Source organism: Megalobrama amblycephala, linkage group LG1, assembly GCF_018812025.1.
Source record: "Megalobrama amblycephala isolate DHTTF-2021 linkage group LG1, ASM1881202v1, whole genome shotgun sequence".
Classification (NCBI taxonomy): Eukaryota; Metazoa; Chordata; class Actinopteri; order Cypriniformes; family Xenocyprididae; genus Megalobrama; species Megalobrama amblycephala.
In genome coordinates this window covers 63,589,398-63,601,772 of record NC_063044.1, presented here as the reverse complement: position 1 = coordinate 63,601,772, position 12,375 = coordinate 63,589,398, and the positions used below count along the sequence as shown (strand labels likewise).

General features: G+C 36.6%; 1 protein-coding gene across 16 annotated transcripts in view; it reads right to left on the bottom strand.

Annotated features, from left to right (window-relative positions):
* Positions 1–12,375, bottom strand: part of mapk8ip3 (mitogen-activated protein kinase 8 interacting protein 3) — a 36,945-nt gene that overhangs the window by 10,850 nt on the left and 13,720 nt on the right. For 5 of the 16 annotated variants that reach the window (XM_048208679.1, XM_048208720.1, XM_048208748.1 and 2 more), the window contains 9 exons: positions 10,897–10,914; positions 10,338–10,395; positions 10,104–10,256; positions 7,796–7,853; positions 7,122–7,270; positions 5,991–6,047; positions 5,621–5,791; positions 4,545–4,704; positions 1,579–1,629 (listed from right to left, as the gene is read on the bottom strand). In XM_048208679.1, coding sequence (XP_048064636.1) covers positions 1,579–1,629; positions 4,545–4,704; positions 5,621–5,791; positions 5,991–6,047; positions 7,122–7,270; positions 7,796–7,853; positions 10,104–10,256; positions 10,338–10,395; positions 10,897–10,914 — 875 coding nt within the window. The remainder of the gene's footprint in view (positions 1–1,578; positions 1,630–4,544; positions 4,705–5,620; positions 5,792–5,990; positions 6,048–7,121; positions 7,271–7,795; positions 7,854–10,103; positions 10,257–10,337; positions 10,396–10,896; positions 10,915–12,375) is intronic. The other 11 variants (XM_048208801.1, XM_048208783.1, XM_048208776.1 and 8 more) reach the window with 7 other exon arrangements.

The window sequence follows — 12,375 nt, the reverse complement described above, 5'->3', positions numbered from 1 at the left end:
GCCAGAGGAAGACGTTATTCGTAAATTACATGTAATAAGTTGCGCCTGTGTCGACCCGCACCCGATGAGCATCAGCTCTGCTTATTTGCGACCCAACCCTAATTTTCACTGCTCTTGGTAGATTACGCTGGTCATTATGTAAATGATTTGACTGCGTGTGTTCTTTCATTTGCGCATCAGCAGTAGATCATGCACAAAACTTGCCACTCCCATCGGCGCATTTGTGGATTTGCTAATTTCCCCCGTTTAGTAAATCTAGCCCCTGGAATTTGTTCTGAACTGTTACCACCAGAGTTCAACTAAACACAGCTTAGATTTTGAGTTAGAATAATCTTTTATCTTTATAAACTTTAAAAAAGACAACCCTTGTGCAAAAGAAATACACTTTAGCATAATTTAAATAAGAGCACTTATTATGGAGATAATGTAGTTTAAAAAATATACTTAAAAGTGCAAATGTTTATTTTCATTTGTTTTCATTTCGTAGCCTGCTCTTGGACTCTTAACTGAATGTTAGAAAATGTATAATAGTTTAAATTTATATTAAATGAACTTCAGTGCTTTTTCTGACCCACTTAAGTAGGATTTAAGTATATCTTTAGGTGTAATTTCATAATTACTTTAATTGTTTTTGAAATCTGGTTAAAAACATTAATGGGAAACTAAAATAAACATTAATGTCATTTCTATTGAAACTTGTATGTCATGCATTTAAATATATTTGTAATTACACTTGTAATGATTTTACAATTTAGTACATACATATATTCACTTTTAACATTTTCAAATTATAATCAAGTACTTTACATGCGCATTTTTAATGTGTTAGTCAACACATCAATCTATGTAAGATGTAATAGCAATCAACATGCCATTGCATTACTGATAAATATTAAACAATATGAATATAAAGGAATTTATTAATTAAACCTGCATGACGACATAACATATGACTTTTTAAGGTCATCTTTTTAATATTAAAGTTAAAAGTGAAAATTAGCTAAAGCCTGGCTTTTTCACAAAATATGGCAATATTATAAAATGTGTCATCTTATTTGGGCATAGTCATGGAAAGGCACTCTTACAAAAAAGTACTCTGGCGGTACCATGGTACAGTAGTGCTATCAGATGTAATAATTTGGTACTTCAAAATACTATTGTATATCAAATTCTGAATGATTACCATATTCATGTACCACTGTATATGAATGACATTTTGATACACTAATTTGTTTTTGTCTTGCAATAACGCTGGCATCTAAATTCTGATGTCTGGCACATTAATGTCATCGTAGGTTGTAAGCAACTCGGCCAAATGTCTAAAATGCACTAAACATTGTGTTAACGTGATAGTGTTAGCAAAACATTGTTAGCAGGAAAGCATGTCGACAGCTATAAACACCAGAGGTTTAATTCCTAAAGATATATTCAGCTTCAGCAAAGACATTTTCTGCTATATCAGTTTTCTGCTGCGTCTACACTATGATTTGCTGACTGAAGCTGAGTCAGGTTTAGGGCCGGGATTTAAAGGGACAGGGTGGGAGAGGTGCATGCTGGTCCTCTGCCGCTCAGACTTGCCTGCGTCCTCTTCGCTGCGGCATCTTGAGTGCTGTCCGCCTGGGAGCCATTCTGTGGGAGATCACAGTTAGCGCCACGGCGACATTGTCACCACGGCAACCCTGACAAACACACTGTCATTGTGGCAACCCTAACAGTGTTGCCACAAACTAGCACAACATGGACTATCTAACTTGTTCCATAGAACAAAAAACCTGGAAGCACAATTCCAGACTTACCACTGTGCCGTTACTAAGACAACAGCAGCAGAAAGCTAACAGTCATAATTTTTACTTTTTTACTTGTTACTTGACAATGGGCAAGAGCTTCTACCTGTGTCACAGACCCGCTAGCAAGAGTTCAGCTGGATGATGAGGCACAAACATGTCAAACCATTTATTATAGTTAAAAGCTACCTTGAACAGTGTTGGAGAATAGCAGTTGCTAAGTTGTAAGTGTGACAAAATGCTACATCAGTAAAATAAGCAACTGCACACTATTCTCTCTTTTATAGTGTTGGGGAGCCAGATTCATTTTGGTAAATCAGTTTCTTTTGCATGGTCCATGTAAATAAACTATTCACTGATCAAATAAATTACATTGCAAATAAACAATTCAATGTTCAGTATTATTTTTGTATTATTTATATGATAGTATTTATTAATATTTTGAATTAGCTTTTATTTTTATTTTTTTTCAATATTTATGTTTACCTTTAATTAATTTTTATTTACATTTTTTACAGCTTAAACTTATTTTATTTTAGTTAGTTGCCAAAAAAACATTTTTCATTTTCATTTTTATAAAAATGTACAAAAGTTTACATATTTTCTATAAACTATAAAACATCTCATATTTAAATTTAATTTTATTTATTGTCAGCTTTATTTCAATTAACAAAAGTGACTTTTAAGAGTTTTATTAGTTTTGTGGTATAACTGTAGAATTAAAGGGGTCATGAACTGAGAAATCAAAATTCCATATAAAAAAATCCTGTAAGTTTCAGAACTCAAAACTTTCTCATTAGTCTAAAACAGCTTTTATTGAAGCCAATCTGCCAAAACGACAGGTTATGAAAAGTGCCACTTAATGACATTATAGTGTGGCTAAACACCGCCTCCGCAGAAGAAGATCAACAACTGCTTCTACATCACTGCCTGTTTAGCTCCGCCCACCGATTCATGCATATAGTAGGTAAATAACGAGAGATTCAAACGCAGGTCTGAGCAGAACGATAAAGATGACAACAAGACGCTGTGCAGTGCCAAGTTGTGGAACAACGCAGTCTTTGCATTGCCTCCCTTCTGATCCCAGCATTAGGAAAGAGTGGATGAACTTTATTTTTAATGAAGTTCCAGACTGCGTCAGTAAGAACTTGGCGCTTTGTTCACTTCATTTTACTGTCATTTACAAAAGACTGTCATCAACTACATGCTCATCACTGCAACCTTTCATGTGATCTACATATAATGCAATAATCAACACTTTTCACGATTCGTTAATCTCGACAGCTGTAATAGTAAAAACGTAGTAAAAGTATTCTAGAGGGTTCTACATATAATACTTATTTCATATGCAAAGATGTCAGCCAATCACAGCAGTGGGCGTTTACACTGAAGTCTCACAGCAGACACACCCCTTAAAACAGAGCGTTCATTCAGAGGGTTAAAATAAGGGTAGAATATGGTGATTTATTTCTAAATTATGACAATTTTTGATGTAAAAATCTTATTAAAGGTGCCATCGAACATTTTTTACAAGTCTAAGGTGTCCCCTGAATGTGTCTGTGAAGTTTCAGCTCAAAATACCCCATAGATGTTTTTTAATTAATTTTTTTAACTGCCTATTTTGGGGCATAATTAGAAATGCAACGATTCATGCTGCGGCCCCTTTAAATCTCGTGCTCCACGCCCACGGAGCTCGCGCTCGCCTTAAACAGCATAAACAAAGTTCACACAGCTAATATAACCCTCAAAATGGATCTTTACAAAGTGTTCGTCATGCATACTGCATGCATGCGGCGGATTATGTGAGTATTGTATTTATTTGGATGTTTACATTTGATTCTGAATGAGTTTGAGGCTAACGGCTAACATCCGTGAATACAGTAAGAAACGATGGTAACTTTAACCACATTTAACAGTACATTAGCAACATGCTAACGAAACATTTATAAAGACAATTTACAAATATCACTAAAAATATCATGTTATCATGGATCATGTCAGTTATTATTGCTCCATCTGCCATTTTTCGCTATTGTTCTTGCTTGCTTACCTAGTCTCATGATTCAGCTGTGCACAGATCCAGACTTTAATACTGCCTGCCCTTGTGTAATGCCTTGAACATGGGCTGGCATATGCAAATATTGGGGGCGTACATATTAATGATCCCGACTGTTACGTAACAGTCGGTGTTATGTTGAGATTCGCCTGTTTTTCGGAGGTCTTTTAAACAAATGAGATTTATATAAGAAGGAGGAAACAATGGAGTTTGAGACTCACTGTATGTCATTTCCATGTACTGAACTCTTGTTATTTAACTATGCCGAGATAAATTCAATTTTTAATTCTAGGGCACCTTTAACATTATAAGTGCACCTCAGAAAACTGCAGAAAAAATGCATTTCATGACCCCTTTAAACAGTGTTATAAACCATTTGATACTGTTACATACTTTTTGTTAGTTGTAGCGTAACAAAAAAAATGTAACTAAATTGCTCTCGCACATCCTCAACAAGCCATCCATATCATCACCTAACATGAACTCTCATGACACTCATCCCTGATCTTGGGTGGAGCTAAACTAAGACACGCCCTCTTGAGTGCATATCTAGAGTACACTTTGCTTATTTATTTTCATTTTTTCCTCTATTTCACTTCATTTGAGGAGGGCGCTCCCTGACAAAACAGAGCCACTCCAGTCTCTGTGTGGAGATCAACTGCTTACAGAGGTCACAGGTGAAGGGACAACATATGGGCAGATACCTGTTTGAATCGGGATGGGACACTCCAGCCACAGGTTTGCATGGGGCCGTCCTTCCGGCGCATGTGCTCGCGCACCTGCCGGTACTGCTCTCGACGCTGCTCTCTGCGTGTACAGAGAGCAGAATCGCTGAGGAGAGACGCAACACCATTACTGGGCAGTCTACAGGGCGAAGAGAAAGAGAGAGGAGCGGTCAGCGATAGAGCGAGAGAGCCAACCAGCCAGCCAGCAGAGGCCGAAAAGAAATGCCACAGACACACGGCGTGATGTGAAATCGTGTGATATATTTCACTTACATTTACGCATTTGGCAGATGCCATTTCATGCTAATGTACTGGCAAGCAGACTAAAAAAAGAACATCTGAAATTTATATGTTGATGTGAACTGAGGTTTTAAAATGTTATGATGAATAAAATTATATAAAATATTTAGATTTACTCAATTTGCAGCAGTGTTACTGTTAACTACAACTAAAACTGTTAGAAATATTTTTTTGTTAATTGAAATAAAGCTTAAATTAATATTAGATGAAAACTTTAACTTAAATGAACAAAATCTTTATTAATAAAATTAAAAGACAAAATACTAAAAACCTAAATTAAAATTGAAACGATAACTGGAAATATAAAAATAAAAGCTAATTCAAAATATTAATGAATGGTATACTAATAATAATAAAATAATACACATTTACGATGATATATGTTCCCTGAGAACTGAACCCCACAACCTAAATAAAGTAATTATTAGATAAATAAAATCAAATTTATTTTTATTTTAAAAATGCAAGAAATTTTTTTAGGGGTTATGTTTGATTTAGTCTGTGGTTTTTATTATTAGTTAGTTTTATTTGAAAACAATATGATATTTCCCTAGATAAGCTAAGTAAACGTGTGAGTGTGCAACAGCTAACAGTCAAACGCAGCATTAGCACACACCATTTAGCAGGAGTCAGCTTGCCTGAGCAGGAGAGAGAGAGAGAATACACTTTGAGGGCACAAAGGGAGGGCATGTGTGGATGAGGACATGAGGACATATGGGACAAAGACACAGACAGATATGTGTGTTTCTTCTCACTCTTCTGGCAGGAACTCCAGTATGCAGTTGGAAGTGGAGATCTGGCACATGGTTTGGGAGCGTCTCTGGTTGTAGCCAGCAGGAGAAGGAGACTTGTAGTGAATGTTGACACTGGTGTACGGCCGTTTTACTGGAGGAGGGCTCGCAGATGAACTAAATAAACGTGCAAAGCTGGACACAGAGACGCAGAGCAAAGTGAGTATGGAAAGGAACAGGAAAACTCAGGTGGAATGTAAATAATACAATTAGTAACAACTCTCTATTTTAACATTAAGACATGTCAATTGTGTGAAATCAATCCACTTCTTTAACATACTGATTTAAGAGTTAAAAACAAAGACAAAATGTCTAAATCTGCCGTAATACTCACAATTGCCAGATGATAGATTTCTTCTTCTCTGGTAGAGGAGGACTCTCCCGAGATGCCCTGTGGAAGTGAAATGGACAAAGACATAACTTTTTTTTTTTTTTTACATGAAATAGATGCTAGTATTAAAAAATGCTAATACTAAATAGCACAAAAAAATGTTCATTAAATGTAATGAATTTTTTTTTTTAAGTAAAAATTATGAATTAATCCATGTAATACTTAACAAGAAAATACATATTTTCACAGTAAATTATTGTTTTTTTTAAGAACCACCTTATATTGTACAATGGAAAACAGTAAAAGGACATTCCCAGAAGTCCCTGCATGATGCATTACATGTGATTATGTTATTTTAATAGTGTTTTTCTTAATTATGCTTCTGTTCAAAAGTTTGGGGTCTGAGATTTTCTGATGTTTTGAACAGAAGTCTCTTATTCTCACAAGACTACATTTATTTGATCAAAAACACAGCAAAAACACCAATATTGTGAAATGTTATTACAATTTAAAATAACGGTATAATATATTTTAAATGTAATTTATTCCTGTGAGGTCAAAGCTGAATTTTTAGCATCATTACTCCGGTCTTCAGTGTCACATGATCCTTCAGAATTCATTATAATATGATGATTTGATGCTCAAAAAACATTTCCTATTATTATCAATGCTGAGCTGCTCATTTGTCAATCATATTATCAACAGTTGTGCTGTTATGGAAACAATAACACATTTTATTTTTTGGGATTTGTGGATGAACAGAAAGTTCAAAAGAACAGCATATATTCAAAAAATTAAAATCTTTTTTAATGTTCTAAATTGTATGCGTCCATGCTAAATAAAATTAACTTCTTTCAAAAAAAAAAAAAATTAAACTTTTGAATGGTAGTTTATGTTATCTATGTACATTAGGGTGTTTTGTTCCATTTTATGCATTACATTACAATGCATCAATACATTTTACACCCCTATCGACCGTTTTTTATGAGTACTGTATTGATGAAGTCATTTAGATTTGCAAATGTATGAGATTTTGTTCACATGCTTGGATGCACGATAACAGAGGCTTGTAAGTATCTAAATGAATGTTGTTTTGGATGTGAGATTTTATGTATGTGGCTGCTTCTCCCTCACCTGATCATCTCGGTCCAGCGCACAGCTTCCTGAAGCTCCATCAGTCTCTCCTTGTACTGGTTGCGCTCCATCAGTACACGCGCCATCTCTACACGCGTGAACCGTCGTCTCTGCGTCATGGCTACATCGTCCTGCAGTGGAGATGAGTACTGTACCACAGAGCCACACAGAACAGAGCAGCACCACAAAACACAGCAGCAGTGAAGCGGAGGTTAGTGCATCAGCTCTTCAGCATTTCACAGCATCAAATATGAAGCATTGAGAGAAGGTTAAAGGTTTACCACGCAGAGCATTTTAATTAAAAACTGTTAGTGCAAAACAAAGCAAGGCCTGTAGAAGTGATTGGTAATACACACATCCAACCACTGACTGTGTATTTGCACTTTGCAGTTTATTAATACATTAAAAAATCTGACTATAAAGTCATAGATGGTATTAATGTTAATAATGACATAAGAACAAACATTATTTCAGTTATCATTTATCAGTTCCAAAACCTAGTGAATGCAATTTTTTCATGCCATGCTGCCTTTGAACTGAGCTAAAACAGGATGTTATTGGAGTAATCATAATTAAATTACTACCACTTTTTCACATCGGTGAGGCAATTCACTAGTTTTTGGAGCAAAGCAAAGGTTTTTGGAAATGAGACAGAAATGAAGTGTTTTACTTACATCCTCTCCACCCTCATCTTTAGAGTCCTGAGATGCTCCTAATGCTTCAGCTCTCAACCTTTAATCAAAGGGAGACATTCAGACTTTAATTAGAGTGAAGAGATAGACTTTTATGCCCTGTTTACACCTGGTATTAAGATGCGTTTTGGTCGATCACAAGTAAATGAGGGAGACACATTCCTGTTTACACCTGGTGTTTTAATCCATCTCTTTTGTCAATTTTAACCATTTCTTCGAGAGCATTGTGCTTGGTACGTCGTTTTTTGTCTTCAAACCAAACTTAGGTCTTCAGCGACAAAGTTTAAATCATGTCTGGCTAGCAAGCTTCCCATAATGTTTACGCATTAGGTTAGTAGGTGGAGAGTAGGCAGTCTTTTGTAGCTGTTTGAACACATTTGACCACATGAGCGTCTATGCTACGAAAGCAATCCAGTTAAATGCGTTTTCGACTACCTCTGAAAGTGGTCGAAATTGGACAAGCTCAAAACGTTTTAGACCCCGTTTACACCTGTATATAGCGTCGTCCACTTGTGATCCGATCGACCAAAATGCATCTTAATAACAGGTGTAAACAGGGCCTTAGAGACTCTAAAAAACACCATGAGCCACTTTCAAAGACAAACTAAAGCCCAAAGTATAATTCACTTTTTACGTGTACGTGAGGGTCAGCGTACAGCGCGCGATGCGAACTTCGTCATCAAAAGAGTATGCTCGTACCAGATTTTTGTAACTGCACATACTTGTACGCGCAGGTCACACGTTCACATTAATTGCAGTAATTAGTTTATCCACAAGGTGGCAACTGTGCCCTGGGGCGTCGATTCACAAGGTAGTCCAAGAAAAACTGCATAAACAGAACAGACCGGAACACATGCGAGCTACAGTGACTATGGAGGCCTACACAGACGAAAGATTGTGTGAAGAGGTTAGAAATTACCCTAATTTGTACAACTCTAGCATGAAAGAATACAAAGATGTTGACATGGGTTGTAACTCGTAGCGAGAGATTGCTCAAAACTGCGCATGTGTCGAATGTCTGTGTATGAGTCAAATGAAGTATAGTTTCCAAGGCTGTATGTGTGCACTAGCGTACGAGTAAAAAAAAAAGTATGCCCAGGGCTTAAAGGTGCTAAAGAGGATGTTTTGTTTTATACATTTTTGCAATATTACTTCAAACTGTCTTTACTAAGTGATAAAAGACTATTTATTAGGTGCACTGAAAGGAATAATATTAATATACATCATCTGTGCACGAGGTAGGGCCTTAAAAACATCAGCCAATCGTTTACGCGATCATCGCGTAAACGATTGGCCCTCTGGCTTGTCAATCACTGCCGTGACGTTCCTTGTGAAAGATGTGCGCGGATTGGCCATCTGGCTTGTCAATCACTGCCGTGACGTTCCTTTTGAGAGACGTGCGCGGCTGCGCGCTCCAGTAAATTTCCACACTCTACAGGCGCCGCATGCAATGTTTTTGTCAGGAGACGGGAGTAACAACTGCAGATTATGAGTTACCTGCGGTGAGTCCGACATAATGAATCCAAAAAACACGACACAGCGAATGCCGGTGGTAAACACTCGTGTTCCAATACGAGTGTTTACGAGTTTTGGGAGGCGTTCCTTTGAAATGTGTTGTGAAGGAGGGGGGCTGTTCTTACGCATGCGCTCATTTCAAAAACTCAGTAACAGTCTTTGGATTCTCAGTTGACGAAAAAATCCTCTTTAGCACCTTTAAGGGGCTGTTTATACAGAACATGTTTTTGCATTCAACTGCACTGCTTTTCCATTTTTTAACATGTGGTAGATGCACAGTTTGTTTTTCTTTCACAGTATTTGCTTGAGTTCTCATTTGTTACCATGGTTTGTAATTAGTTTCGCACCTGTTCTCTGTTTAGTTGATTGTCATCCTTGTGTTTATAAGACCTCAGTTTTCTCACACTCTTTCAAGATTAAAACTGAATTCATGTTCGGCTTCTGTGAATAGTAAAGCTCGCCTTGTTTTAATCTGATTTGCCATCTCAATCATTTTGACATTGAAGAGCGCTGTTAGACCACTGAGGCAGACCAGCCTAAAAATTTAACTTCTTCTCATCCTAACAACGCACTGCGTAATGTAGTACATCAATAATATTAAATATTGGGGAGACAATGTGGTCATATCTCATTGTTGGGAGGACTCGTCTCCCTCAATGTCCTACATTGGTTACAGCCCTGAATTAAAATAGTTATTAAGGACCAATCGACTAACAAATGTCAATGTTGGGACAGAAAACTTCAAGGTAAATTAACACAGGCAAACGTTCCAGACCTCTTTAGCTCCTCCTCCAGTTCTTTCACTTTCTGGTCCACTTTGATCTTGGACTGTTTCACTGTTTCCAGCTCTTCCCGGAGAACTTCCTGTTCACTCGACAGCTCGTCCACTTTAGCAATCAGGTCATTCTTCACAATATTCAGGGCATTCCTACACATGGCAAATGACTTTGTCAAAACATGCAGATGCTTACATACATGTGCAAATACACACACTGTCTCTATCTCTTACTTGGTCTCCAGTAGTTGTTTGTTCTCTGTTAGTAGATTTTCCACCTCTTTCCCCATTCCTATGGGATATGCAGTGTTAGCAGGAGTACAGACCACTATGAAGTTGGTAAATCTCAAATGAATAGACTAAGGGACAGCCGATTCAAAATTACAAAATCGCAATTGATTGAAATTACACCACAAACACAAAGAATTACAGTACATTTATTACTTTAGAAGCCATTTAAAAAAATGAGTGAAATCAGCTCAGTTCTTTATCGTGGCATTAAATAATGACCTTTCAATGTTTCATTTACAGGACATCTACTGGGACATAATCACAGTCTAACTTGATAAGTGGACTGGAGAACATCCAAACTGACTTGATTAAAATAATATGATTCATATGAGCTGAAAAGCCATGCATTTGAAAGCACAGCACTGAGCAGCCGGAGTTAATAGGATTAGAAGAGCAGAAGCACAGGAGAACATCTCACAAAAAGCATTGCTACAAATCAGGAAAGTGTCACAATGTCCCACTGAAAACAACATGAGGGGGTAAAGGAGGCTTTGAGCCTTACCAAAGAAATCATCCCGGACTGAAATAGAGAGCCGAGGAGGAAACAGAGGGAAAGTGGCAAGGAAAGAGGAGGCAGCCAAAAGACAGGAGGAGTACAGGTATGAATTTGAAGACAGAAAAGGATATTAAAATAGGAAGATAATGATGGAAGTGAAAAGAGAAGGAATTAAAAACATGAAGAGAGCAAGAGAGAAAAATGGACAGGCACATGTTAGATATTTATCATCACACACACACACACACACCTGATCCTTTTTAAAGAAAATTTAATAAAATCATCAGCTGTCACTATTACACTCTTAAGTATTTTTTAATATATCAGACCTTTATCTTTAAATAATTGCCAACAATATAACAATTACAAAGGAGCTATTTGTTAAAGACCATTCAAAAGTTTGGGGTTGGTAAGATTTTAATGTTTTTGAAGGAAGTCACCAAGGCTGCATTTATTTAATCAAAAATACAGTATGAAAAAAAAATGTCAATTTGAGTATATTTTAAAAGTGTAATTTATTCCTGTGACGACAAAGCTGCATTTTTGCGTCATTACTCTAGTTTTCAGTGTCACGTGATCCTTCAGAAATCATAATAATATGATGATTTGCTGCTCAAGAAAGATTTCTGATTATTATCTATGTTAAAAACAGTTGTGCTGCTTAAAATTTTTGTGGAAAGTGATAATTTTTTCCAGGATTCTTTGAAGTTTCAAAGAACTGAATTAATTTGAAATAGAAAGTTTTCTAACAATGCAAATGCCTTTACTGACACTTTTGATGAAGTCCTTGATGAATAAAAGTATTCATTTCTTTAAAAAAAAATCTAACTGACCCCAAACTTTTGAACAGTAGTGTTTTAAATATCTTTTTTTAATGGATGACACTTTATTTTAGTGTTATTGTTACTCATGTTACATCTAGTTGCTATAGCAATAACTATAAAATATGCATAATTACATGTAACTAACACTGAACCAAACCAAATTCTAACCCAAATTCTACTGTTCAGTACACGTAGGCCCGATTTCACAGACAGGGTTTAGATTAAGCCAGGATTAGACCTTAGATCAATTAGGGCATTTAAGTAGCTTTTATAAACGTGCCTTAGAAAAAAACATCACTGGTGTACATCTTGAGACAAAACAATGAAACTGACATATTTTAAGATATCTCAGTGCAAGTTTTAAAACAGCTCAAACATGCATTTTATAGCTCGTTTCCACCGAGCTGTACAGTACAGTACGATTCGGGATGGTAAACCCTGATCGGGCTTGCGTTTCCACCGCTAACAAGTACCCTTACTTGATAGGCGTGGTGTATGCCAGAAACTAAGTAGCGTCCAACGTCATTCTCACGTGAAGAAGAAAGCGACACAGTAAACAACAATAGAGGACATGCAGCAGATCTTGTTTTTGCTTCTCGGCATGTGGCTGTTTGTTTGCTGCACACCGACATTGTGTTGCAATGGTTTTGTTTTCAACTGT